The sequence below is a fragment of the Cavia porcellus genome, unplaced genomic scaffold (assembly GCF_034190915.1).
Source record: "Cavia porcellus strain 051 isolate PalLab524CR breed Dunkin Hartley unplaced genomic scaffold, mCavPor4.1 scaffold_11, whole genome shotgun sequence".
Taxonomy (NCBI): domain Eukaryota; kingdom Metazoa; phylum Chordata; class Mammalia; order Rodentia; family Caviidae; genus Cavia; species Cavia porcellus.
Window position 1 is genome coordinate 12,398,625 of NW_026947494.1, and position 24,960 is coordinate 12,423,584.

Below are 24,960 nucleotides of genomic sequence, written 5' to 3' on the forward strand. Positions count from 1 at the left end.
CCTCTACTGTAAACCTTCACTATATACTGAGATTGCATCTAGAATATTTTACTGAGCCCTCTCAGTAACTGTAAGAGGTTAAGACTTGGGATCCTATATGCTACTAGTGCCAGTCTACACGAAAGCTAGACAGAAACAAAACCATGTCTAAGGCTAGAGGCTATCTAGTTAATCCTGGTTGTTTGCAGATTTCATAATCTGAATTTTCCTGCTTGCTAAAATTAGTGCTCACGGCACCTAAGTTCACGGAGTCCTTCAGTGTGCAGGTTCCCGAGACCGTGAAGAGGATAAGACCTTTTCTTGTGTCAGCCCCACACTAAGCACAGTTCTGAAGTCTGTTTAGCCTGCACTTTTTGCATTTCTGGCTTTTTGTTGGCGATTTTGCTACTTGAAATGACTGCCAGGCGCAGTGCAGAAAAGCCGTCTCGTGCTCCTGAAGGCCCCTACTGTGAAGCTGTGATGTCCCCTATACGCGGTAGATAAGCTCTTCTCAGGCGTGAGTTACCATGATGCTGGCTTTAATTTTAGGATTAACGAATCTAAAATATGCCTTAAAGTCAGATGTCACTGAAGAGAAACACATAAAACAAAGTTATGTTTAGCTCATTTGAAGACACTGTCATGCTTGGAGGCTCACAGGGGACCTGTCTTTCTGTTTTCTTTTAGTGCAAGGATTCACAGTTCACTAATTCAGTGTGTGCTGTGTCTTTATATAACCTGACTACCTTGAATAATGAGAACCAACTCTTCTTGCTTTCCTTAGTTATTTACTTGATTTAATGTTCAGGCAACTGAAAAATTTACTTATCAATAAAACATAGACTCTGCTCTCAATGAAGGCAGTACTGTTTTGTACAAAAGAACTGTTTTTGGGAAGTAAAAAGCAACCTTACCCTTTTGGAAGTATGAAGCACACATACACCCAGATACGCAGCATATCTTCAATGTTACAGTTTCCCTGGGCGAGATAATTAGGGGAAAAAAAAAAAAAAAAACCAACTCCTCTTAAAGTTTCCTTGGTGGGAGAAGGCCAATAATGAAAAAAAGATCTAGAATTGCTGGTGTGTGGCGTGGTGGATATTTAATAAGAAGAAGCATGTGAATATTTGATTCGAGTATTCTACACACTGTATATTCAGTGTTCATGGTGTGAATAACACCAGTAATACTGTGCTCTCAACTTTATTTTCTTTCTTAATAGGCAGGATTTATTAATTTCTGGTCCTCAGAGTGGTGGTGTATACCCAGGTTCTCAGGGATGTCGGAGAATTTCCTCAGAAACCTGTCTTCTCTGGTGATTTCAACTTGGTTGTCATAACGAATGTTCCCCACGCAAAGCAATGATAAACATTAAGATATGGATGTAGCATTTATCCCGGTCATTGTACATGTATGTGAATGGTAAACCAATTATGAATATGTGCAATTATGTGTTTACTGAAAATTAAGAAACAGTAATTGCATACTAATTCTCCTTTATAACAAACCCCTGCCACACGATTTCATTATTGTAAGTTCCCAGATTCTGAGGAAGACGCTGTGTTTTCAATGGTTGGGCTAAGGAAGCAAAGAACTGGCTTAAAAATATGAATGACAGGGACTGAATGAAGGTCAAGTGATGCGTCACTTCATTGGAGGAAAAAGGCCTCCCTGCGTTCAGCAGAGGAAACCGGCCTGCAGGTTGTGGGTTGAGTCGCCCCTTGGTCCAGGGGAGCACGGACACGCCAGTCGGAAAGAATGTTGGCTTTCAGAGCAGCCAGTGCTGGGCTGAAGTTTTGAAAGACAAGTTATTGAAGAATTGCAAAATAACATCATCTTTCACATTAAATTAATGCTGCTAATTTGAATGTTACGGGTTTTATTGTTTCTGTGCTTAATTTTTTCTTTTGTTTTAGTTTTTTCATTGAACCAGAGCTAGAACAGATGGATTTTATTTCTAGTTTTCCATTTGCACATCACTGAGCAATAATACAATTAAAATAAGCTAAGTGGATATGCTGGTGGTGCACAGCGATGCTTTCTGCCCTGTTAGAAGCATTTGTTTTACTCAGTTTTGAAGAGTAATGCTAGATCATAGAATCATAGACTGAGCCTTTAGGAATCATGTATTCCCTACCAGATGTGGGCACTGGGGCTTTTAGGAGGAGAACTGAATGCCCAAGACTGAGAAGCAGAGAAGTAGGTGGGGGCAGAGATCAGATGGACACACCAGTTCCCAGCCCACCCTGACAACCCACCTACAAATGGGAGCCGTGGCAACTAGTGCCGGACCAAGAGCTGACTACAGCATAGTATGGAGGATTAGTGCACCACGCTAGCAAACTCGGAGGGAGGCCTCTGTGCATGGGGAGAGATGATGGAAACAACAGATTTGATTCAGAGCCGTATGCCACAATGAATCTGGGGCAGTCGTGAGAGGAGACAGCATCCACTGGTCTGCTCTAGTGATATTATCCATGAGTTTGAATTGTTCCATAACTTTCAACATCAGTTAGCAAAGTCCTGAAGCTCTTTAAAATCCCAGCCTGTTTATGCTTTTCTATTCTTATGAGTTCAGAAATTAAGCATCTTCCACCTAACTGTGATTGTGTACTGTCATAGCGCTCTCAGATGACTGTAATCAAATGCTGTAGACTGGATTGCTTATAAAAACAGAAGTTAATTCCTCACAGTTCAGGAGACCAGGAAGTCCAAGATCAATTTGAGGGCAGGTTCAGTGCTGAGGGCAACTGCGTGTTTCATTTACAGCCATCTCATCGTGTCTTTACAGTGGATGAGGGCAGGAGGTTCTGTTATAAGGGCTCCACTCTCATGATCTAATTACTTCACCGAGTCCTCATCTCCTAGTACCATCTCTGTGGGGTTAAGTTTTAATGTTTGAATGCTGGGGGAATGTGAACATTGATTCCATCGCATGTGCTGTTTGGCAGGTCAGACCATGAAAAACAGCATTTCCAATGTGAATGTTAGAATTCTAATCACAATGTGTGGGGTTAAGAGTTCAGCTGTGAGGAATGAATTGGTCACCACATTAATTTTCTGTTGCTGCATAAAAATATACCACACCTTGGTGGCATAACTCAAGGTCCACTGGATTCTTTCAAAGATTCCTTGTAACAGAATTCTGTTCATGTATTAACTGGGTCTTTTCTGCAGAGTCTCCTGGAGCTATGGTCAGGCACTGTTATCCAAGCCTTGCAGTCCTCTTTCCAGCTCACATGCTGGTTGGCAGAATTCACTTCCTTGAGGTGTTAGCACTCAAGGTGGTTGGACTGTAAGACTAGTAAGAGGAAGCTGTCTCTGTTAGATCCTCTTAAAACATTCCCCTAATTAGTTCAGGCACATCCATGACTTTCAGGTGATTAAGTCAACTCCTTGGGGACTTCAATTACAGATGCAAAAATCCCCTCACCTTTGCCATATTGTATTGGTTCAAGGTCAATTAAGCAGTAATTACACGTTCTGCTTGCTTACACTCAAGGGAAGAAGATGATACAAAGTTACAAAGACATGGGTACCATGGGGCATCTTTGAATTCTGCCCATCGTAGCTATTAGATGCTTCTCTCTTTGGGAAGTGCTATGGATTAAACTGGTGGTCAACTTAACACCAGCAGAATTAAATCAGCATGGTGCTGAGTGTAAATGTTTCATCTGAGGAAAGTTGCCAGCATAAACAGAGACTTGGAGAAGATGAGTTAGGCATTGTGGATTTTCCTAAGTGTTGCTGTTTTGAGCTATTGGTTCTCCAGGAGGAGCTGGCTTCCCCCATATGAATTTGATCATTATCATCGGAGGAGCTTTGGACCTTGTCAGTGAGTGTGGCTGTGGTTCACTTGTGTGAGCAAACTCTGGCTTTTTTGTGTGCTGGGGATTGAGCTCGCGACCTCATGCTTGCCAGGCAGGTGCTTATGCCACTGAGCTAACTCCCCAGCCCCTATGAGCTCTGCTTTTTTACGTTGAGCATTGCTTCCTGGCTCTGGAGGGGAAGATGTGTGCTGTTTAATTTTGAGGAGAAGCATGTCACCCTGGCTTTCTGGCATGTATTCTACTGTTCTCATCATAGGAAGAGCTCGGGACCTCCTTGTCATTGAGGATGACGGAGGTACTTTTCAGGGCAGCCTTGGTCTTTATTTTGAGCATGACTTCTCAGCTCCAGTGTAGAACCCTCAACCTACCAGCACAGCTCCTTCACCCCGCTAGCATAGACTTTCTGTCCTCCACCACTGACCTTTGGGCCTTCCCAGAGCAGATCCAAAAAACAGACTGGCATGATTCCTTGTCATGGGCTTTAGACCTCCAGCTGGACTCGTGGGTGGCATTGTCATGGGCTCTAGGTCTTCAGCTCCTCACTCAGAGCAGTGCTGTGGGATCCAGGCCCTTGGCTAAATATTCTGAGTCTTAGTGTTGTGGACAGATTTCCTGCACTTTTTATGTTTAACTCTGGGTGACCATCATAAAATAATATTATAAATTCTGTGTCCTGATTGTAATTGCCCTGATTACAACAGGAAGTAAAGCATAGTTTGAATATACAGACATTGATGTGACCTTTGGAGAATATTTATCGATCAGTAGCAAGGGCTATGACTATGTTGAAGTTTAGAGAGTAGAAACTTAGTCTTGAGCTAAAATGCTAAGACTGGGTCTTGTCAACCTCAGCACTACTGACATTTAGATGGAATAAATCTCATTGGGTGACTGTCCTGTGCATTCTGAGGTGATTAGCAGGCCCCTGGCTACTGCCCAGCAGATGCCTGCAGCAACCCTGCCCAAGTTGTGACAAGCAGAACTAATACCAGACATTGCCAGATGTTCCCTTCGATGGAAAGATTGTCCCTAAGAACCACTGCAAAAGAAAAATGAAGTGTTTTTGTATTAAAGAAAGCTCTGTTAAAACATGGAATTTGTTTTCTTAATGTGGTGTAGCTACATGGAGCCAGAAAGCTCATGCTCCTCTGATAATGCTTCCTTAGATTTGCTCATTTTCTTTACTGAGAAGTGCATGGTTTATAGCTGCAAATAAAAAGCTAATGCAGTAGATGCATTCCCCACATGCATGCCAATAGGAAACTACGCTATCATATTTGACTATGTTTTATAATCTTGTTTGGGTTTATAGGCAAGCCATGTTATAAGAGGTCTTTAGCTGTGCTATAACACAGATCAGATTGTTTCTCCAAAGATATTTAATGCTTTAGGCAAAAAAAAAAAAAAAAAAAAAAAACCTTAATAAACTCCATTCTTGATATCAGAGCTCCTTTCCTGGAAATAAATGATGTGGCTTGGTATGGGACCCCAGAGGAAGGCACGGTCCACTTCTGAAATTACCAAACTGAAATCCTGCTCATTCTTCTTTTCCCTAGGCAAAGGCAGCTCAAGCATCTCATCCGACGTGAGTTCCAGTACGGATCACACGCCCACCAAAGCCCAAAAGAATGTGGCCACTAGCGAAGGTAGGCGTCTGATCTTCATTGTTTAACACCTTCCCCGCACAAGGCTGGCTATTTTTGGGAGACAAAGGAAATGTGGGCGTTTTAGTTGTATTCTACTGAGTGGGAGTGTGTAAGATGATTCAAAAAGAGAAAATGGGGTTTCTTCTAGTTGCACTGTTACTGGTATTCATTACTGTCGATTTGATAGGATATAAATGTCTTGATTCCAAGGCAAATACCATTATTTTGTGAAGATAAACAGATGGATTGAAGGGAAGTGTTTATGATATTACGTACTTGTTTATTTTTTAGTATGGAAACAGTATGATCATAAAACCAGTGTTCTGCAGTTGAAAGCTCCTACAGAATCTTGTAGGATTGTGCCAATGGGAAGGTCATGATCGATGTAGTTTTTAGAACTTAAATTAATCACTAACATTTGGGAGAAGCAAAAGAAATTTGCTTAATTAAAGAATAAGTGAAAATCATGCCTATCAGGGCATAGATTGGTCTCCATGGTATTCTCGATGAAGAATTTGACATCTGGGCTTGTAAAATACATGTTGGAATTTAATTGCTTCACAATACTCGAGAAGATATGAGTTATTACTTGACTGAGTGAGGAATTATTTCTCTGGCAGGGATTTAGTGTAAAATTTATCCAATTAGAGAATCAGCTCCTGTCATTTGAATGTTGGAAACGATTAAATGGCTTCTTTTGTGAATGTGTGTTGTTTCTAAACCGATTGCGAATGAGAGTCCGGTGGGAACATCTATGGAGTGACTGCAAGGGGTCAGCTTGTTTTCATGGTACTCTGGCCTACCTTCCTGTGGTATGCTGGGTGTTGCAGAGGCACACACATGTCTAATTTTGTTTCTGAAGCTTAATGTCTGCTGCTCATGACATCAGGGAACGTGCTGTGCTGATGGTGGCCCAGTGGGGTTTTTGGGTTTCTCTGGCTCTGTGTTACAGTTTACTCATTAAAGGTGATGGTTTCCCTCTGCTGGTGTGTATCTTGTATCTGCATTTTTCTTGTTTTTTACTTTGTTTGTTTCAGGTAATACTGAAGTTCCTTCTCTGGGGTCGTTATTCCTCATTGGATATATAAGTAGCTTTTACAACTGGATTATGTCCTTTTGTGTTTAAAAATCTCAGCATTGTTTGATATACATCACCAGTGTTGTAAAGAGAACAGATTACAGTGTCTCCCCCTGTGCACTGAAACACCAGGAAGCAATCCAATTTTAATTTTCTGCCTGTTGATTCAAATAGGGGGTATTAAACCATTCTTGAGATTCAGTTAAGTTAATGTGCAAATCCTGTTAATTGATTCTAGATGCTTGCTTTTGAGGGTCTCATTCATAGAAGCCCGAGTGCAAATCATTTGAGCTTAATTCAGTGTGATCCTTTCTGGTGGGAAGTGTGTTTTGAGAGATAATCACTTTTCTTCCCACCATAATTTTCTCGTTACTCTTACCACAGTGATTTGTCTAATTCAAGTGGCATTGAAAATAGAAAGTTAAATATTTAAATAACTTCTGTGTTTCTCCACATTTAAGTTTTCTTATTATCTTTCCCTTCCTTTTAAAAGTAGAAAATACAGAACTGGGAATTTTGTTGCAGGAGTTGGGGGAAGGAACTTCAGGGCTCCATGCATTTAAAAATATCTGCTTTTAATGCTTAAAAAATAAATCTACAGGGACTTCCAATTTTCACTTACCTTTCCTGTTCTCCTAGGAGGAGGTGCAGGCCTAGCCAATGCTTTATACGTTTTGTCGTATGTATTTTCTGTCATTCCAAGGGTAGACCTAGGAAAAAAAAACAGGAAAAAATGACAGTCATATGAAACAGAATTTTGAGCAACTGTGTTAAATTAAAATGAAATTTCTTTCCAGATCTTAAGAGGAAATTATCCATTTGAAAGATGCCGTTCATTTGCTTGTGTAACAGAAAAAGTTTGGGGGAAATGTCAGTTTGGCTGTTTTTGTATATGGATTCATTGTGTTACAGATTTCTAATCAATGGAAATTCAAAATATTACAAAATAATATGTGTTTAGCTACATAAAAATGTATTCCAAAGGTATTTGCTGAATTTGCAAGATGAAGCTGGAGTAGCCAGTGTTAATTTTCTCCAGGACAGTGCCTTGGTCTACCTTTTGAGTGGAGGCATTATGGCAGCCCGAAATCCCATAGTGGAATTATGGGGTAGTGTGTGGTTTTCTTCCCAGAAAGCACCTGGGTAACCCTTGAATGCAGCACTGTGGAAAACAAACTGAAAGCAAGCGCTAGCTTCTCAGAGTACAGAGCCGCTCATTTGAAAGGCACCTTGGTGAGGCAGGGCATGGTGGTACCAGCCTGTAGAATCAGCACTCTGGAGGCTGAAGCACAATTGTGACTTTCAGCCCAGCCTAGGCAATTTAGCTACTTAGTGAGACCCTGTCTCATAATAAAAAATTTAATGAGGGTCAGGATAATAGCTCAGCGCCAAAGTAATACCCAGTATCTCTGCCCAAATCAAAAGTTCACCTCTGATTTTCTCCCTGTTTTCTCATTGTTTCCAAGAACGTTTAACCTTTGATGTCAGGAACATACTGGGTAAGTGTGTAACTGGCTTTCTGGAACCTCGGATTATGGTGACTTTCTTCAGTTCCCTTATCATCTGGTTTTTGACCTCTGAATTCAGTGAGATATATTGCCTCTGAAGAATAAAGGAGGGATTCTCAATTTTAAGGTGCAAATCGTGTTGATTTCTAAAAGGGATGTGTATATTGTGATGCATAATATTTCACTTTCCTGAAAACTGTGGTCCTACCTGTCACAGCTGGGCTAGAAGGATATGGAGGTAGTATTGGTCTTTTCTGGGGTAGGAAGGTGCTATGTTAGTTACCTAGTTGTTTCGTGGTTGTTGTTAGAGGTATGTGTATGCGTGTGTATAAACATGTGCGTGCATGTGTACGTGTGTGGGTATACGTGTCTGGTTATTGGTACAGTGGTACAGGCAGTGTCCTGTACATGTGGGTACCACTCTGAGCAATGGGTCCTGGTGAACAGAGTGAGGACAACAGGTAGAGGAGAGGAAGGGCACTTACATGGGCCACTAGTGACCTTGGGCTGGGGTGTGAATGGTAAGTAACTGTAAGTGGACTCAAAGAGGTCCATCCAGGAGATGATACTGGCCAAGGCAAAGTGCAGGGCTGCTGGCCAAAAGCTTCCTTGCTGGTCCGAGAGTGACTGTGTGTTTCTCTGGTGGGCTTCCTGCTAACACACGGTTCTAGCTGACTTCTAGCTGACTTATCTTAATACATGTTCTCCTCTGAAGTTCTGGATGTCACGAGAGATTTTAGGCTTGGACTTCAAAAGCATTGTTTTCCTTCGGTTTTCAGGACTGTCTGTAACCTCAAAATTAACGGCTCACATGGCCCATCCCATAGTGGAAGCATCACATTTGTTCACTCCATTGACTCTGCTTCTTTGTTAACGACTTGTGTTCCTCCCTTCTGTTTCATGTTCCAGCTAATCCACTCCGGTGTGTGCAGCTCCTTTACCCTGGGTGACATTAGACAGTGATCAAGTTTGGTGTTAACCCATGAGAAAATGATATATTTGACCCACTAGGACTGTTTTGTTCTAAAGTCTTATGCAAAATTTTGTGACTAAAACCACACTCCTTTTAAGGAATTGGCAGCCAGCAGGGCTTTCTGCTTGATAAGTAGTGTGGGCTTTCTTTACAGCTCATTATATTTCTTGTGACAGTTTAAGTTTCTGATTTCCTGACACTGTAGGGGGTTTAGGTTCAAGTGTAGAGAGCTGGAAATGTTCCATTTTCCCCCCAACATAATCTGCATTCCAATAATGTAAGGCTGTACTTAATTCTTTCCAGTTGTGTTGCTATTCTTTCTGTCCCACTTTCATCCGTGGGGTGTTCTACTCGTGAAACAAATGATCTTTGACCCTTAGCAATGAAAGTCAATCCAGCCCATGGCTGAATAGAGCTCACAGCAACTAGCGATGAGCAGAATTGGCTGGGTTGGCTTTGATCAGGAGGAAGCTTCCTAGGAACAATAGCTGAGCATTGGTTTCTTCTTAAAGAACATAGAAGTAGGAAATGATGGTAAGGGTGACAATTCACCAACTCAGTCGCCTTTGGAGCTCCCATAAAGCGAAACACTTACTTTGAAGGTCAAAGTTAATTGACTGAAGAGTGAGCTTCATCCAACTGCTCTTTAAACAACCAAGTTCACACAGTGGACTCCCTGCTGGCATGACTTAGGGATGTGATGGCTGCTTTGTAGACACTGATTATGAAGCCAGACTACTGTGGAATCATAGGATTTTCAGAGGCGCAAAGGACCCTGCCAATTCTCTGATCTGATTTACTCATTTTACTGAGAAATACCTCTGTCACGGAGAAAAGATATTTGTTTAAGATTATGCACTTAATAAATCATCAAGAAAGACCTTGAAGTAGCATGTCTTGGTGAGAGCTGATCAAGTAAGGAAAAAAAAAAAAAAAACCTTTCAAAAAGTTGGTTTTTTGCATTTGAAGACACTTGTTTCTCTCTCTCTCTTTCTCTCACCATTTAATTTCTGGCTGTTTTGAGCTGGCTGAAGGTTTAGAAAAGCTGGTGGAAGACATTGAGAAAGATTGTTGAGGCCAAATAGATCATTGCTTCTGCTAGGATGAAAGATCTGCCCCAAAAGGTAAAAGGGCCCAAACCTGCTTGAGTAGATTACCTTGTTATCTTGGGATGATGACACTGCTTTACACTGATACCATGATTTTATGACAGCATTTTCATACATTAGCTCAATGTGATTTGTGAAGCTGGCTATTAGCTCCTCAAAAGACTGTCATTTTATGTCTTGTTGGAGACGTGAAGTGAGTTGATTTATAAAATATTTGTTGTGAAATTCTTTCTATGGAACCTAAAATCACCAGTTTATTTACACAGTCATAGGCTCTCATGTTTTCAGTGCCCAAATTAGATCAGTTCTAAATAGTTATTTTGAAAATGCTTAAACATCTGGCTTTGTTTTAGTTCACTTTGTCTTCTTTATGTTGCCTTATTTCTAATTCTCGAGTGTACTCTTACAAATAATACCCATGATCACCCTGGAAAAGAAAAATGCTTTTACCTCACGGTGAATTCTGTTTCCCTAAAATTCTTCTGTGCTGGTCCAGCAAATTCAATCAACATTTTTGCATCATTTATTTCAGGTGTTTTCATGAGCTCACTTGCATTGAATTTTGCTTCCTTGTCATAAGGCTCTTGAGAATCAGACATGGATATTTCCATTAGGAAATGAAAGCCAGAGGGCCCTTGGGACCACTGTTGCCCTAAATCCCATGACATTAGAGACAAAGGTGGGCTAGGAACCCTGGTTTAAATGGTTTATCCATTATGCCTCTTATGTAATTCTCATGGAAAACTCCTGAGAATTTCATGCTGAACATTTTATAGGTTTCTATAAAAGTGTATTTTGAAAATACTTTTTAAAAGTAAATTTTCCAGTATCAACTCCTACCTGTGAAGGCATTCTCAATATTATATGTGGACACCTGTTCATGATCCATACATCAACTAGGGATTGACTTAAATTCTTAGTTGTAGAAGACAAAACTCAGAATCCAAGTTGCCCCAGTGCCTCATGCTCTGCTCATAGGTGGAGCTTTTTCCAAGGTGACTGAATCTACAGTGTGCGATTGATTGATGATGCAGTGCTGGTTTAAGTTTGCTAGGATTAAGGGTGGTTGACTACTAAATCAGACTGCTGATTGGTTGGACACTATCTTAATGCCAATAGCCTGGATACAATATAAGGGGCAGAAAGAAGTTTTTCTTTCTGCTTATTTGTTTTGCTAGCTTTTGCCCAACATGAACTATTTCCCCTCTGTGATGCTTCTTGCAACGCCTCACTGTCTTGGACCCAGCCAGTGATGAACTGAAACCTTTGCAATAAATATATAAATAAATAAACCTCTCCACCTTTTAACTTTGGGTGTCGGATATTTTGTATCAGCAAGGAGAAAAGTAACTAACACAGTGTTAATATGTATGTTACAATTACTGTGTGCTTCCTAGATTGTACCAAACAGGCCTAATGTTTCAAATTGATATTCAAGTTAATCATGAGACAGAATTTAAAGTCTGTGTAATATGAAAGTATATGTTAATTATTTCACTTGCTTTCCCTTTGAAACTGATCTGTCAGTTTATTCTTTAACTGGAAATTTCCACAAGTGGAATCCACTGATCTCAGAGAGTATACCATGAAGCATGTTATTGCAATAAAATCAAAGTCAGCCTGTGGCATTTGAGAAAGTGTAGCAAAAATGTAACATGCAGGGGAGGAAGAAAAAGTAAAGAACTAGAGAGAGACAGTGCCAACAGAAGTACCCTTAAAATTCATTCTGAAACGTCATGCAAATTAGAAGGTTGGAGGGGGCATTGGGAAGGAAGAGAACCTGAACTCAGCAGCGTGGAAGGAGATTTTACCCTGTGTGAGGAAGGTGATGACCGATTATTATATAATTTTTATTTGCCTTTAATCATTAAATTTTAGCCTTAACTGTCCCTGAAAATGTTAGGATCATTTAGGAAACCTTTGCAAAATTTTAGTTGTTGAAATTTAATGTGTTTTGGTAATTCAATTAGCAGTTCATCACTTCACGGCCAAAATTTTCTTACTGTTTAAGCTACTACTTAATTATAAGTTAGGTAACTTTTGAAAAACTGCACTAATTATGTCTGATGGTTTGAGTGTCTAATAGCTTCAATGTGCCTGATTTAATAAAGTCAAATTTGCATTGAAGTATTCGTTTAAGCAGCGGAAAGCTCATCAGCTCAGTATCTACAAAATTGGTATGGAAGTCTAAAAATGAGCAATAAAACCCTAACTGCAAAAACTGGCTTAATTTCTTGGGGAATCATCTTCCAAATGGATCATTCACGATGGCTAAAATGTCATATAATCTAAGGAGGAAATTAAGTCTCTCTCTTTCTCTTATGTATATATGTAATGAGTTTAAAGTAATATTTTAATGCTATAGAGTATTTTGATGAGAAAATTTTCATCTTTAATATTATAATTCCATGGATAAAATACTTCTGTTTATTTCTACGACTGTTTTCTCTTTGCTAAAAAAATAGTATTCAATAAGTCATCAATGTGTTGCTGCTGTAAATGCTGTGCTTCATTTAAGTAGAACTATGTTTGTAGTGAAGGCCTTAAATCATTCTGAAAATTTTGATCAGTGATTAGCTGAACAGGAACTTATCAAAGAACATAGTCTAAGTTCCAGTACACTTATTTTAAGAGTATGAGATGTCAGTCAAGGTCCCAAACTGGGAGCACTGAAGATGACCCTTGTCCTTGAATGTGTTTCCGTTACATAGAAGAATTTTCAAAACTAATTTTGAGTTTAATATTTTGGATAAAGCTACACCTTGAGGCTCCCCAGAGTGCCTGCCATTTTCTCTCATTTTATCATCCTTATACTATTTCAGTTAGCTCTTTGGCTCCTGAAGGAATTTTCTTTTAATGCAAGATTCACGGGCTTCCTAGCTATCATGATTTCCGGGGCAAACACTTGCAGAACAGTTAAATGTAATCTGGGGTGCTTAGGATTGTGTCCCAGCAAGGGCTAAAGAAGAGCTTTGGTTGGAGAAGGAGGAAGCTAGCCGGGGCTGAGGGAATGGGAAGCCCTGGACCTGACTTAGCTTTCTGTGTTATGATTAGTAGGTGGGAGGGCAGGAGTTAGCTGCTGCGTGCTGATCAGGGTGTGAGCACTTCAGGAAAATCCAGCTGGGTCCTTGCAGGGAGAAGTGGAAGCTTCTGAAAGGTTCTTGCCTGGCAGCATTGATAGGCTCACAAAGTGCTTTGAAAAGTCTTCCTAAGATTTACTGACGGAGTGAGTGGCCACACATCCTTTGTATTAGGCTTTTGGTGGATCTCATATACTTTGGGGTGTTTGGGATAAATAGGTTGTAACACTGTTTCATTCTGCACTTACCAGCCTTAGGGTTATACACTAAAACCCACCTTCTACAATAAAGAGAGAATACGAGAAGATTGGGCTCCACCACTTCAGGACAAACAACCTGATACTGAAAATACTTATCCTTTGTTATCATGGACATTGTCTGACCTTAAAAATCATGTTAATACCGTTTGTTTACTTCCTCTGTCCAGGAAATAACGTCCTGAGGATAAACTGACTTCCTCAGGAAGCCCGACCTCCCAAAGCTGTTAGACTGATTAACAAATAAGGAAAGAAAAGTACTTTGCTTTTAAAGGATAGTCCTTTACATCAGTATACATAAGAAAATTTAAAATACACATCCTAGAAAGACTAACGTACAAATAGCTTAGAAATTATTTGTAGATAATTTACAGTTGATAGGAGAGTTATTTAAGGACTATTTATTTAAGGATTATTTAGTCTGTGGGAAGGACTGAGCAACATGGTAAATAATTATGAATGTAACCAAGAAATTTAGTTATTTATAACTACCACTGTCTTGCAAGGTGAGTCACTTGACACGATAAAGACATTTGTTTTTCTAAATAACTGACAGTGTTTACATGTGAATTTTTAAGTGCAGGCCATGGAAACCACATCTCTCTACACTCTAAACTTCACATGTCCAGGAAGGTAGAGAAGGAGATGAACCAGAAAATGATGGGATAATGGATCTGGGGATTTGTTTTCAACACTCAAGGGTAGCAGCCAGAGGCTGATGCTTTAAGTGTCCCAAAATCTTCAGTCAAGCCAGCTAAGTTTACAAAAGCCGTTGTGAGGATGGATTTTGTACAAAATTAGTAAAGGGCCCAATTTTGTGATTGTTCACTTGAGCCAAATTGTAGAAAACCCATCAATTAACACAGCCCTATAACTACAATGTGCATAAATATGAGCTTTCCATAATGGTTATCTTATGTTGTGGATAGCAGCATTTTTAAAACTTATGTTAATTAATTTATATGAGCTTTTCTCTTGATTGTATCTTTTATCTACCTTTTATTTTAAAAATTTTCTATGAGTACTTGTTTGCTGTTCATAATGATTACATGGGTAATCATTGGGAATTTGTTCATGCATGTAACCCATCTCAATTCTTTTCTTCCTTTCCCGTCCATTCCCCTGGCCAGCATCAGATTCATGTATTTTTAAGTCCTTGTAAAGTTAGTTATCATGCATACAGATTAACAACCAGTCTAATAAGTGAAAAAAATATAAAACACATAAGACAATTATACTAAATCAAGGTGCACTTGCACCTTGAGACCATAATGTTAAGTAAATCAGACACAGAGGGGTATCTTTGATTGTACATTGAACTCACATTTTTCCCATTATCACATGGTTTCTTGTATATGAGAAACTCAATGTGTAAATAAAATACAAAGTAAAAGGTGGATAAAGGAAAAGAGAGAGAGAGAGAGAGAGAGAGAGAGAGAGAGAGAGAGGAGGAAGTCATTGAAATCCAGCATGGACAGTGTATCGCAAAGTGTATCTTTGAGTGTATATTAAATTCACATTATTCCTATTATTAATGATTACCATTCTCTTTTTAATTCTTGATTTTTGGACAATTTTTCTGTGGACAGTGTTTAGTTCTATTCTTTCAGCACTGTCTTTCATGCTCTAAAATCACCCTTGTTTTCTGGCCACTGAAGAATACTCCATTGTCACAATACTTCTTATCAGACATGTCCTCAGCGAATCTAGATCTTTTTAGTGGAGAAATATATTCGAGACACAAATCTAGAATTAGTACACATAGTTCCTGCTACTACGGATTCCCTTTCAGCAAAGTTAAAGTAAAAAATGTTTTTAAGGTATTGGTACACATTTATTTTTATCACATCATAATATAATATTGAACCCCATAAATATTCTTATATTCTTCTTTTACTGTAAAGTTTCACTGGCCACAAAACTTTTACTACTTAGCTATTGGGCACATAACTTGTTTGGGCATACCTGTCACACAGGTCCCTGAGGGTGTCCAGACAGGATGGTCCATCCAGAGCAGTGACGATGGCCAGTCTCTCTCAGTCCAGATCCTGAGTGCAGAGAGGTTTCATGGGAGAATTTAATGGACTCCTTCCTGGCATTATTCTGGTACTTGCTCGAACTTTTTTTAAGAAGGACCTGTGTTTTGTCTATCTTTATAGATCCTGCTGCTACCAAAGTATTTGGCATTCAGTGCCTATTTAGTCAATATGCCTTGACTGGACAAATAGGCTCTTCAAAATTTTATCAAGGAATAATAACCTTGTTGATTGACTTTTGTAACTAAGGTCACAAAGCTCATGCCTTCAAAAGCCGTGTAAAACAAGATGGTCCAGAGACTGAGAGGTACAATTACTTTTCAAAAGGAAATGAATCACGCTATGTGAAAGAAAACATAAAATACACCATGGGAATATTTACCAATAATGTGTTTTTTATTGCTTTTTGTGTTAAGGAAACATACATGTTTCTTTAAGCAGGACAGATCCATTGAAAGGGAATAGACTATCAGCTATTTCTAAGTTCTACATTTTCACTTATTTTAACATATTTAAGCCAAAGGTGGTTTGTTGTCTGTGGATACTAGCTCTACAAATAGTCAGTTTCTCTTACAGAGTTTTCTTAACATTTTAGATCGCCCAGTGAGATAAATTTATAACTGAAAAACTCAAAAGAGTTGGTGGACCTCACATCCTAATTTTAAGGGCAGAAGAAAAAATGTTCTTTTTCACCCTTCAATTTAACTTTATTAAATAATTTTTTAATTCTCTTTATTTCTCAATATATTAAATCGTTTTCGTTTTTCATACACAGATATTTCAAAGTACCAAGTTAGAGTCTATTGTTCTTTGATGAAATTGGAGGAGTTTCATTTTGTTGACACAAGTTAGATAGTTCAAAAAACTGCACATCTTCACTGATTACTCACGAAGAAAACACTAGAAAAAGCAATCATAACAGAGAAAATAATATTGCTCTTTTAAAAAGACTATATCTTAGAATTAACTTTGACCTGGAATCTTCTTTTGTAAGCTGTGTTCTCATTCCTGGAAACTGGGATACTGTTAAGATACTGTGTTTTCTTTTCAAGCATTGAAACTAGACAGGACACATATTAAGAAATAGATGCATGCAATCTGAGATTTATAAATGTGTAATTTCTAGGTAGTGAATATATTTGGAAAACAAGGTAGAAGGTTTAACCCATCATTTAATCTGAATGAGAAAAGAAGCTGGGAATAGTGTGATTTTCTTTTCCCTCTCTCATTTATGTGACTCAAGTATATATACTCTAAAGTATATATACTCTGTGAAAAAGAAGTAATAAAAGTTCTGGTCTCATGTATTTGTTATGAGGACTGAATTTAGAAATTATATCTAATGTTTCTGTATATGTACACATTAGTTCATTCACTTGGGTTAGCTAAAGCACAGCTACTTTATGGAAATTCTGCATTTTTACCTTGTTTCAGATCAGAAAGGGCTCATGTATGAAAATTTTCCTTAAATGAGTTGAACATAACCCTTCTTGGAATCCTAACTAATTTTGAAACTGCATCACATTATATTTTCTTTATATTGAAGAACAAATCCAACCTCTATAGACACCTACAACATGTGGACATTGAATTCCTTTCAGTTGTATGCAAGCCATTATAACTATGTTGAATTGCAAATGCATGTTGAATGAATACATGGACATATGAAGACCTGGAGGACAATTTGAATTAGTAATGGGAGCGAAATTCCCCAGTGTAAGTTACAGATCCTTCAGGGGTACGGAGTGGTAGAGCTCACTGTGGAGAAATGGAGAACTTCAAGGACTGAGCTGTACGTAGAGGTTAATGGTATGAAAAGATGGTGGTATGAATGGAAAAGGGAAAAAAATGAACTTGGCAATTCATCCTGATCATGAAACCTGCCTCTCATTTTACAAAAGAGGAACAGGGAGGGTTTAAAATGTTCTTGCTCCCAAAATAAATTCTGGATGGATGAGATATTTAAGTGTTTAAATTAAACACAGTTAGTAGTGTTACGATCTTGAGGTAGGAAAGCTTTCAAAGGATAATGAGTAACATAAAGCTAAGAAAGTGGGACGACAGGTGTCTCCCATACAGGAAAGCAGGTGAGCAGAAGACGGAGGAAGATCTGCCATCAAATGTTTGCTTTTCCATTAGGCAAAATTAAAAACAGCTTCTTTGTTATTGCTGAGCCTCTCAGAGTTTTTAGTGTGTTAATGTAATTCCTCTTCAAATGGAAATGTTTTACATTTTATTTCTCAAACTTCCCTGATTATTTCTCACAACCTAGAAGTACTAATATGTGTGAATTGAGAGCCCTCTGTGCTCAGATTTGACGTAGGAATTTAAGCATAAGAAATTAACTCTAAAAACTTGAGTTTTATTTGTGCATGTGTGCTGCTTAATAGTCTTGTTTACCTATTAAAATATGTTACAGAACATTGCTTAATGATGGAAAATATGCATGAGAAATCAAGGTTCTGAAGCAACATATTTGTTACGTGATCCCACTGGTGCATATAAGTTATATTTGAAAAGGAGAAAGATTGAAAGGACGCAGTTAAGGATGTTTTCAGGGTCATTATTGTGGAATAGGACTACGAAATGTGTGTTTTGTGTATGGGAGTATATTTCCATTATAGTCTAGTATAGAATACTAAAATTAGCTCTTTTCAAAACGCTGAAAAATTTCTCTTTGATTAGTTATTCTTAGAATTTGATTAATGTGGCATAATAAAATTTCAATTATTACATTTTTCTTCCACCACTGATTAAGATTTTTGGATAGGATCAGTGTTCCTGGTTGTTACTGACTACTCCGATACTTAGCATTTATCTATGCAGCAATCACTTGCTTAAAGACATTTATTTAAAAATATTTTTCCATTCTTCAGACATTTTTTTTTTCCATTAGGCACTTCCAACACAATGTTTTTCTTCTCTGTGTACTTTTGCAAACCATCTTAGACGGTTCTGTGTTCACTGCATCAGCCATGCTCTCCCTTCCTGCATGTTCCCAAAGCTAGTGCCTCTACTGTCCTTGAGCAATGGGAATCAGGGGTCAGACAGATTCACATCTGACCTCAGACTTTCAGTTTTGTGTGAATACAGCTAGTCTATAACCTTAGAAATAAATTGCATGCTAAAAATATATCCTAAGAAGTAAATAATTTAAGCTGATAATCTTAATGATGAGCAGTCATTAGCAAGGTAAATATTTTTTTGTGAACATTCCTGTGTGAGGAGGTGGTGGAAAGGGAGGAAAAGTTGGGTCACCCAAAAATTTAACGCATTAGTTTCCTGATACTACAAATGATTCTTGAACATAGTGACTTAATAAAACACGTATCTGTTTTATAATTCTAGGGATCAGAAGTCTGAAGTGAGTTTCAGAGGATTAAACTCAAGGTGTCTGAAGGGCTATTTCTTCTTGAGGATCTAGTGGAGAAACCATCCCTTGTTTGCTCCAATGTGATTCAGTCTCTTCCTCCATTTGCAAAGCTCTCTCTGTCTCTGTCTGTCTCTGTGTCCCCTGCCAACTCTGTTCTCTCTTTTCCTGCTTTCCTTTTAGAATCACCTTGTGATTGCTTTGCATCCCCTCAGATTATTCATGAATGATCACCTCACCATCTCACGATGCTACGTCACATCTGCAGAGTACCTTGCAACACATAAAAGTTTAGAGATGGATTTTTTTTAGGGGGCTACGTTATTCTGGGTATAATTAATCACTTTAAATAGCAACCATTATGTTTCATGTTTTTTAAAATCATAATATTTGGCAGCAGTTGGCTGCTATTCTTCTGCTTTATATGAAACAGGCTGAGATCATAGTTGGTATGCATTGGTGGATAGGTTCACGTGAGGAGCCAGTCATAGTTGCCTGTACTTTGCCTGAGGGGACTGGACAGTTGGGCTTTTGCTAAGACTGGTGACCAGACACCCACAGGTGATCTCACTGGAAGAATAATCTCTCAGCAAGCATATTTTGGCTTCTCAAGTGTTCCGAAAAGAATTCCCCCAAAGAAACAAAGTGGAAGATGCTAGTTAAAGGCTTCGATTCAGAAACCAGCCCAGTGTTACTTTGCCATACTCTGTAATTCAGTCATAGATGCATCCGTGTGATGGAGGTTGATGGATTGGAGCTCTGTAATCCATAGGATGCAGGCACAGGGCGGGATTGCAGGAAGAGGAAGCACAAGGTGGGAAATGCCCAAGTTCAATGCTTTTCTAAAAAATGCAGCCCAGTGACAGAGGAGAGAGGATGAGCCTGGAGAAGTGAGAGGGGCACTTTGTGAGGGACATCTGGGCTGTGTGAAGGATGTAGATTGACGCACTAAGGATGCTGGGGTTAGCGACCTGCACCTGGGGCTCTGTAACCGGGAAGTGGACAGTGAAAGAAGCTGTCATCTGGTCAGAAGCCATTTCGGGTCCAGGTGATAGTGCTTAGGATTCCCATGGTCCCACTACGCTTTCAGCCAGTTTTTCTAGTAGCTTCTAAGGAAGGAGTGATAGCCCAGGTGTATCACAGTGATAGCCCGGGAGCTATTTATTTGCAGCCAGGTAAGTGCAGAAATAGAGATCTGCATGCCTTATCACAACTTCGTGTTGCTGCCACATCAAAATGGGTGAGCAGTGGGCTTTTATTTCTCTTTTCATTTTTGTTGAGTTTTCCAAAGTATTCATATTAATTGGAAATACTACAAAATAGGAGTCTTTTCCAGCACAGGGGCTTTAGAACAGTCTCTCACCTTAGCACATAAATGGTCCTTCTCTTGTCTCTCTGGGGCACTGTGGGTCCCTTTGTACAATTACACGGTGGAGGGTTTTTACACTGACCTTCAGGACCTGTTGGCTCATTTAATACATGACTGTTGAGTCCCTGGACAGAACAGTTTATTTTCAATATTCTAGTGCCATCTTTAATGTGTGTACTCTGTCATAAAACATCATTTGTGTTTGTCTTCATAGCTTTGTCATCCTCATGTTGGAATTAAATGTGCTCTGCCTTAAAAGAGCAAAGTCTATCACAGTGACAGGGGCCAGTGTGTGGTTGGCTATTGTTAGAAAAAATGTAGGAAGGAGTCATTTAAGAACTAGTGTATATGCAGTGAGTGTTCTTTTAAATCACGTGATTGCACATTAATTCTTCTATTTTTGAAGACAGCGACAACTTTTTCTTTGAGGCTATGACTGCTGATTGATTGGGGTTCAGTGGTTTCTTCTTGCATAATTCTATAGCAGTCTATCCTTTGTAGTTGTCAGTTCGGATATCTTTAAAGTTGGTAGGATGAAACATACTCTTAGTTCTTTAAAAAAACGATGTGATAGAGGGAGAATTGGGGGATACAATATACAAATAGTTTTTTGCATATTTTACTGGAACTCACATGTTTGAAGTTAGAAATTGCACATTTTCATCCCAGCAGCTAAAGAAGGAAGCCAAAAGGTTCGTTTTTCACCAGCATTTAATCCCTGAATGACACAGCTGTATGTTTTGGCAGAAAGAAAAAGATCTGAGTGTGACGGGGAGCTCAGCTCCTCCGATGCTTTCATTCTCTGTCTTCCGATAGGACCTTCTGCTAAGCTCAGTCACCCTCCAGATAGTTTTATCTATGCGAAGTTAAGAAAAAAGTAATGATGTGAATGTTTATATAACAAAAAGCAAACAATAAATGCTTATCATGTAATTTCCAATAGGCAAAGACTGAGATAGTGTAAATGGCTCCTTAGGAGCTGAGATTTTCTATGAAAGGATGAAGGATAGGCTTGGAGTCAAGGGAAAAATAGTACCAATTAGCTTTATGTATAGAATCAGTGGGAGGATGGTATGGCTGCACGGAGACAAACAAAAATGGAAAAGCAGAGTGCTGTATGGGGGTGCACATAACTCAGTGCAAAGGTCCTTGCCTCCTAGGTGAGTCCCCAGCTTTCATCCCCAATAGCTAGCTTACCCCGTAAAAGCCTGCTATCTGAAGTACCTCAAGGTAAGCAGGTTAACTAGGAAGCCTAAAACACTGACAAAAGATGACACATGACCCATCCCAGAGGGAACCAGAACATCATAGGCACTTTTTTTGCAGTTCTCCACCAGCGTGGAGATGCCAGCAAGTCCTGCAAAGCACAAGGATGCAGCAGTTGACACTGGATAATGCTCATCATAAGCCAGTCATAGTTCCACAAGTGTCACCTGTATTCATTCATTTAACCCCAGAACCAGCGGGACAGGCTATCATTTAGAATCCTTTTAGAAATGAGGTGCCGAGGAACAGACAGTGAGACATTTGCTCCAGACCTCACACCTAAGGATTGTTTTCTGATCTCCATAGTAGAGCCCTGTGGTTTGAAATTGAGCTCACAAAATGTGATGCTAGATTTCAGTAGACTCTTTAAAGTGAGAACTAGGCACCAGGCTGGGCCAATCGTGGTACTAAAGCTGGAAGTCTACAGATAAATCAGTTACCTGACCTTGAAAAATGAGGTGAACATAAAGTCTTGACACTACAGCACACGTCTGATGCTTCCATTCAGCTAACCCGGCTTAATACTCCAGGGCAAGGGTGAGCATGTGTCAGAAACCAACCTGACCTTCCAGGAGCACATTCGATGGCAAAAGCAAATGAGAGAGAACTGTGATTTGGTTGAATGAGAAACTTCTACACCACAGTGGCCTCGGGAACAGCACCAACACAGAAAAGTGCCAGGAAGTTTGTGAGCATTGGTTGCCTGTCTCCAGGTTACTTGAAATGGGATCCAGGACCAGCAGCATCACATGCTGGGAGCTTGTTAGAGAAGCAGAGTCTCTGGCTCCGCCCTACACTTGCAGAGCAGAATCTGTGTTTTAAGAACCTCTCCCTTAACATGGGTCGTTCCCGTGTAAAGTATGAAATCTGAATGTGAATGTGCCATTCCTGCGTTGAGTGCCTGGGGTCAGTGGGGGAACACAGGGACCTGGGGCTCAGCTGTGGGGCTGACTTTGACCTTCATTCCCCAAGGCAGTGGTGGCCTATCATGGAATCCCAGCTCGGCTTAGCACATACATTTGTACATTTGATGTTTATGAGCTGCCAGACTCTCGATCAATCTGTTTGTGGTTTCCAGAAACAAATTTTGTTATCGCTAAGAATGTATATACCACTGATGGTAAATACTTCCAAACCATGCTTGGAGTAAGCAATGTTTCATTATTTGTGGTAATAGAAAGGACCTCCAGAACTTTCCTTCCTACTGGTCTCAACCTTAAATACAAGCGGACCTTGAATTCTGTCTGTAGTCCTGTCTTCCCTGGAAAAATCAGAAAATGTGCTCTCGGTAGAATGTTCTCAAGAAGAAGAGTTGTTTTGTTTTTTGATTTCTGGGAAACTCGTGTCTAAGGCGTGCATTGATGAATAATTACTGAGGAAGCCTTGTGAGTTGTATTCACCTCTGACATTGTAATTTATTCATAAATTCTCACACTGCTGAATCCTTCTGTTTGTTCTTGTCCAGAAATACCTTCAAGACTGAGCTGGGTTCCAGCCTTAGAGAGAGCCCTGGTCGTGAAATCAGATTTTGTAATTCATTGGATGTATGCGAAACTCAGTCTCTGTCTTGTTGCATCAGAGGGGGAGAAATTGTACTTGTCAGGTTATTGCATGGATTAAAGCTGTGGCATATAAAGGCTACCTGCCTGGAAAATGCCTGGAAAATTCTTAATGCACATTATTCTTGTAAGTCTGTTGAAGTGGACCAGGCTGTGGCATAGTAGGTCTGCGTACTAGGGGTGGAGGGAGCACAGTAGGTTCCAAATGGGTGAGCTGTGATGTTCTTCCTGCCTTCGTTGTTCCATGCCTTGTCCACAGCATCCAGCTGTCTGTGGAGCATAGAAGCACCTGCTTCCTTACTAAGGCAGGGCCAGGTATCATAGGACTGTTAGGAAAAGGCTTATTTTTCCTTGGTTTGAATTTTGTAATATTGTAAAGAACTTTTATTTATGTTATTTGTCTAGAGCTTATAGATTGATGTTAAGTTAGCCTACATTAATTTCCTAGGGTTGCTATAATAAAGTACCACAGAGCAGGTAGCTCAAAATAGCAGAAATTTATTGTCCATCTTCTGGTGTCCAGCAGTCAGAAGTGCAAGTGAGCTCAGGGCTGTGCACCTTTAGAAATCCCATCAGGCCGATCTCTCTCGCCTCTCAGCCTTTGAGGGTCACTGGCAGTCCTGGGGCTTCCGTGGCTTATATAGACCCTCTCGAGTCTCTGAGGCTCTTGCCGCGTGGCTTTCTCCCTTCATGCCTGCTTCTGGGTCTCCCTGTCCTCTTACATGGACAGTCATCCTATTTGACTCGGACTGACTCTACTGCAGCATGATCTCATCCTGGCTATTTTTGCATCTATAGTAATTTTGTCTCCGAATAAGCTCACATTCTGAGACACTGGACATTTAGATGTTAATGCATCTTTTGGGGGAAAATAACTCAACTCAGAGAATAGGCTTTTGGGCCTAGTGTGTTCCCCTTCCTGCCATCCCTATATCACCAGAGCAAGTGAACCTGTGCAAGAGGGATGGGGACCAAGTGGTGGATGGACAGGGGAGGAAAAAGAATTGAGATGTGTTAAGTGCATGTGGCAACTCCCCACGGGGAATGTAATCATTAAGTACAGCAAAGATGCTTATAAAGGTAAAAATTATAAAATACAACCAGACATTCAGACTATAGCATCTCCCACACTAGAGCCAGAGCAGCACAACCGAGATTACTGAGGCTCCTCCAGCTGGCATTTGCCGAGCCCACCTTGGCCTGAGCTTGGGGTCCTACCACAGAATCCTAACTCAGATCATAGCTTTAGTCTCGGGGCGTGATATGCACGTTCAACCAGAATTTCTACAGTCTGTACCTAGTGTTTTGAGTATAACCTGTTTGTTTAGGTTCCTGGCCATTACACCACTTATTGGAGACTCAGGCACTCCTGGAATTGGTTTATTGCTCTCAGTGCCTTTCTGTAGGACTGCAGCCCAAGGTGATGTGTGCTAATGATGCACCAGTCAAGGTGGAAGACACAGAGAGGACCGAGTCCTGCACATTTGATTCCTTCTTTTAGACCTTGCAATCGATTCTTCAGCCTCTCTTCCTCCTCCCATGGATAAAAGCAGAGGAGGCGGTGGAGAGAGTCCTGGATCCTTAGCTGCATGAGAATTCTTCCATATGGAAACAGGAGGAAATGACCAGAGAGCAAGGGTCTTTCCTGATGGTCGCCACTGCCGCTTTAGTTGAGCGGGTTAATTTTCTGTGCTCTTGAGTAGGTGAGGGACTCCTCCCATACTTGGTTAAACATGTAATTTTTTGGTGTGTGGGTGGGACTGTTTCTTTTTTTCAGCTTTTATTTTTATGAGTCCATGTTTGCAGTATGTAATGTGGAGTCGGTCCATGTAGATAATGCATGTTGGTTCATTTTCACCCCCTTTCCCGCCCCATCTATCCTCTTCCTCTATCTCTTAAT

The 24,960-nt window shown here is 39.9% G+C and overlaps 1 protein-coding gene across 1 annotated transcript in view; it reads left to right on the forward strand.

Annotated features, from left to right (window-relative positions):
• Fbxl7 (F-box and leucine rich repeat protein 7) overlaps positions 1-24,960 on the forward strand; it is a 379,539-nt gene that overhangs the window by 99,404 nt on the left and 255,175 nt on the right. The window contains exon 2 of the mRNA XM_003466725.4: positions 5,366-5,455. Within this exon, the coding sequence (XP_003466773.3) occupies positions 5,366-5,455 (90 nt within the window). The remainder of the gene's footprint in view (positions 1-5,365; positions 5,456-24,960) is intronic.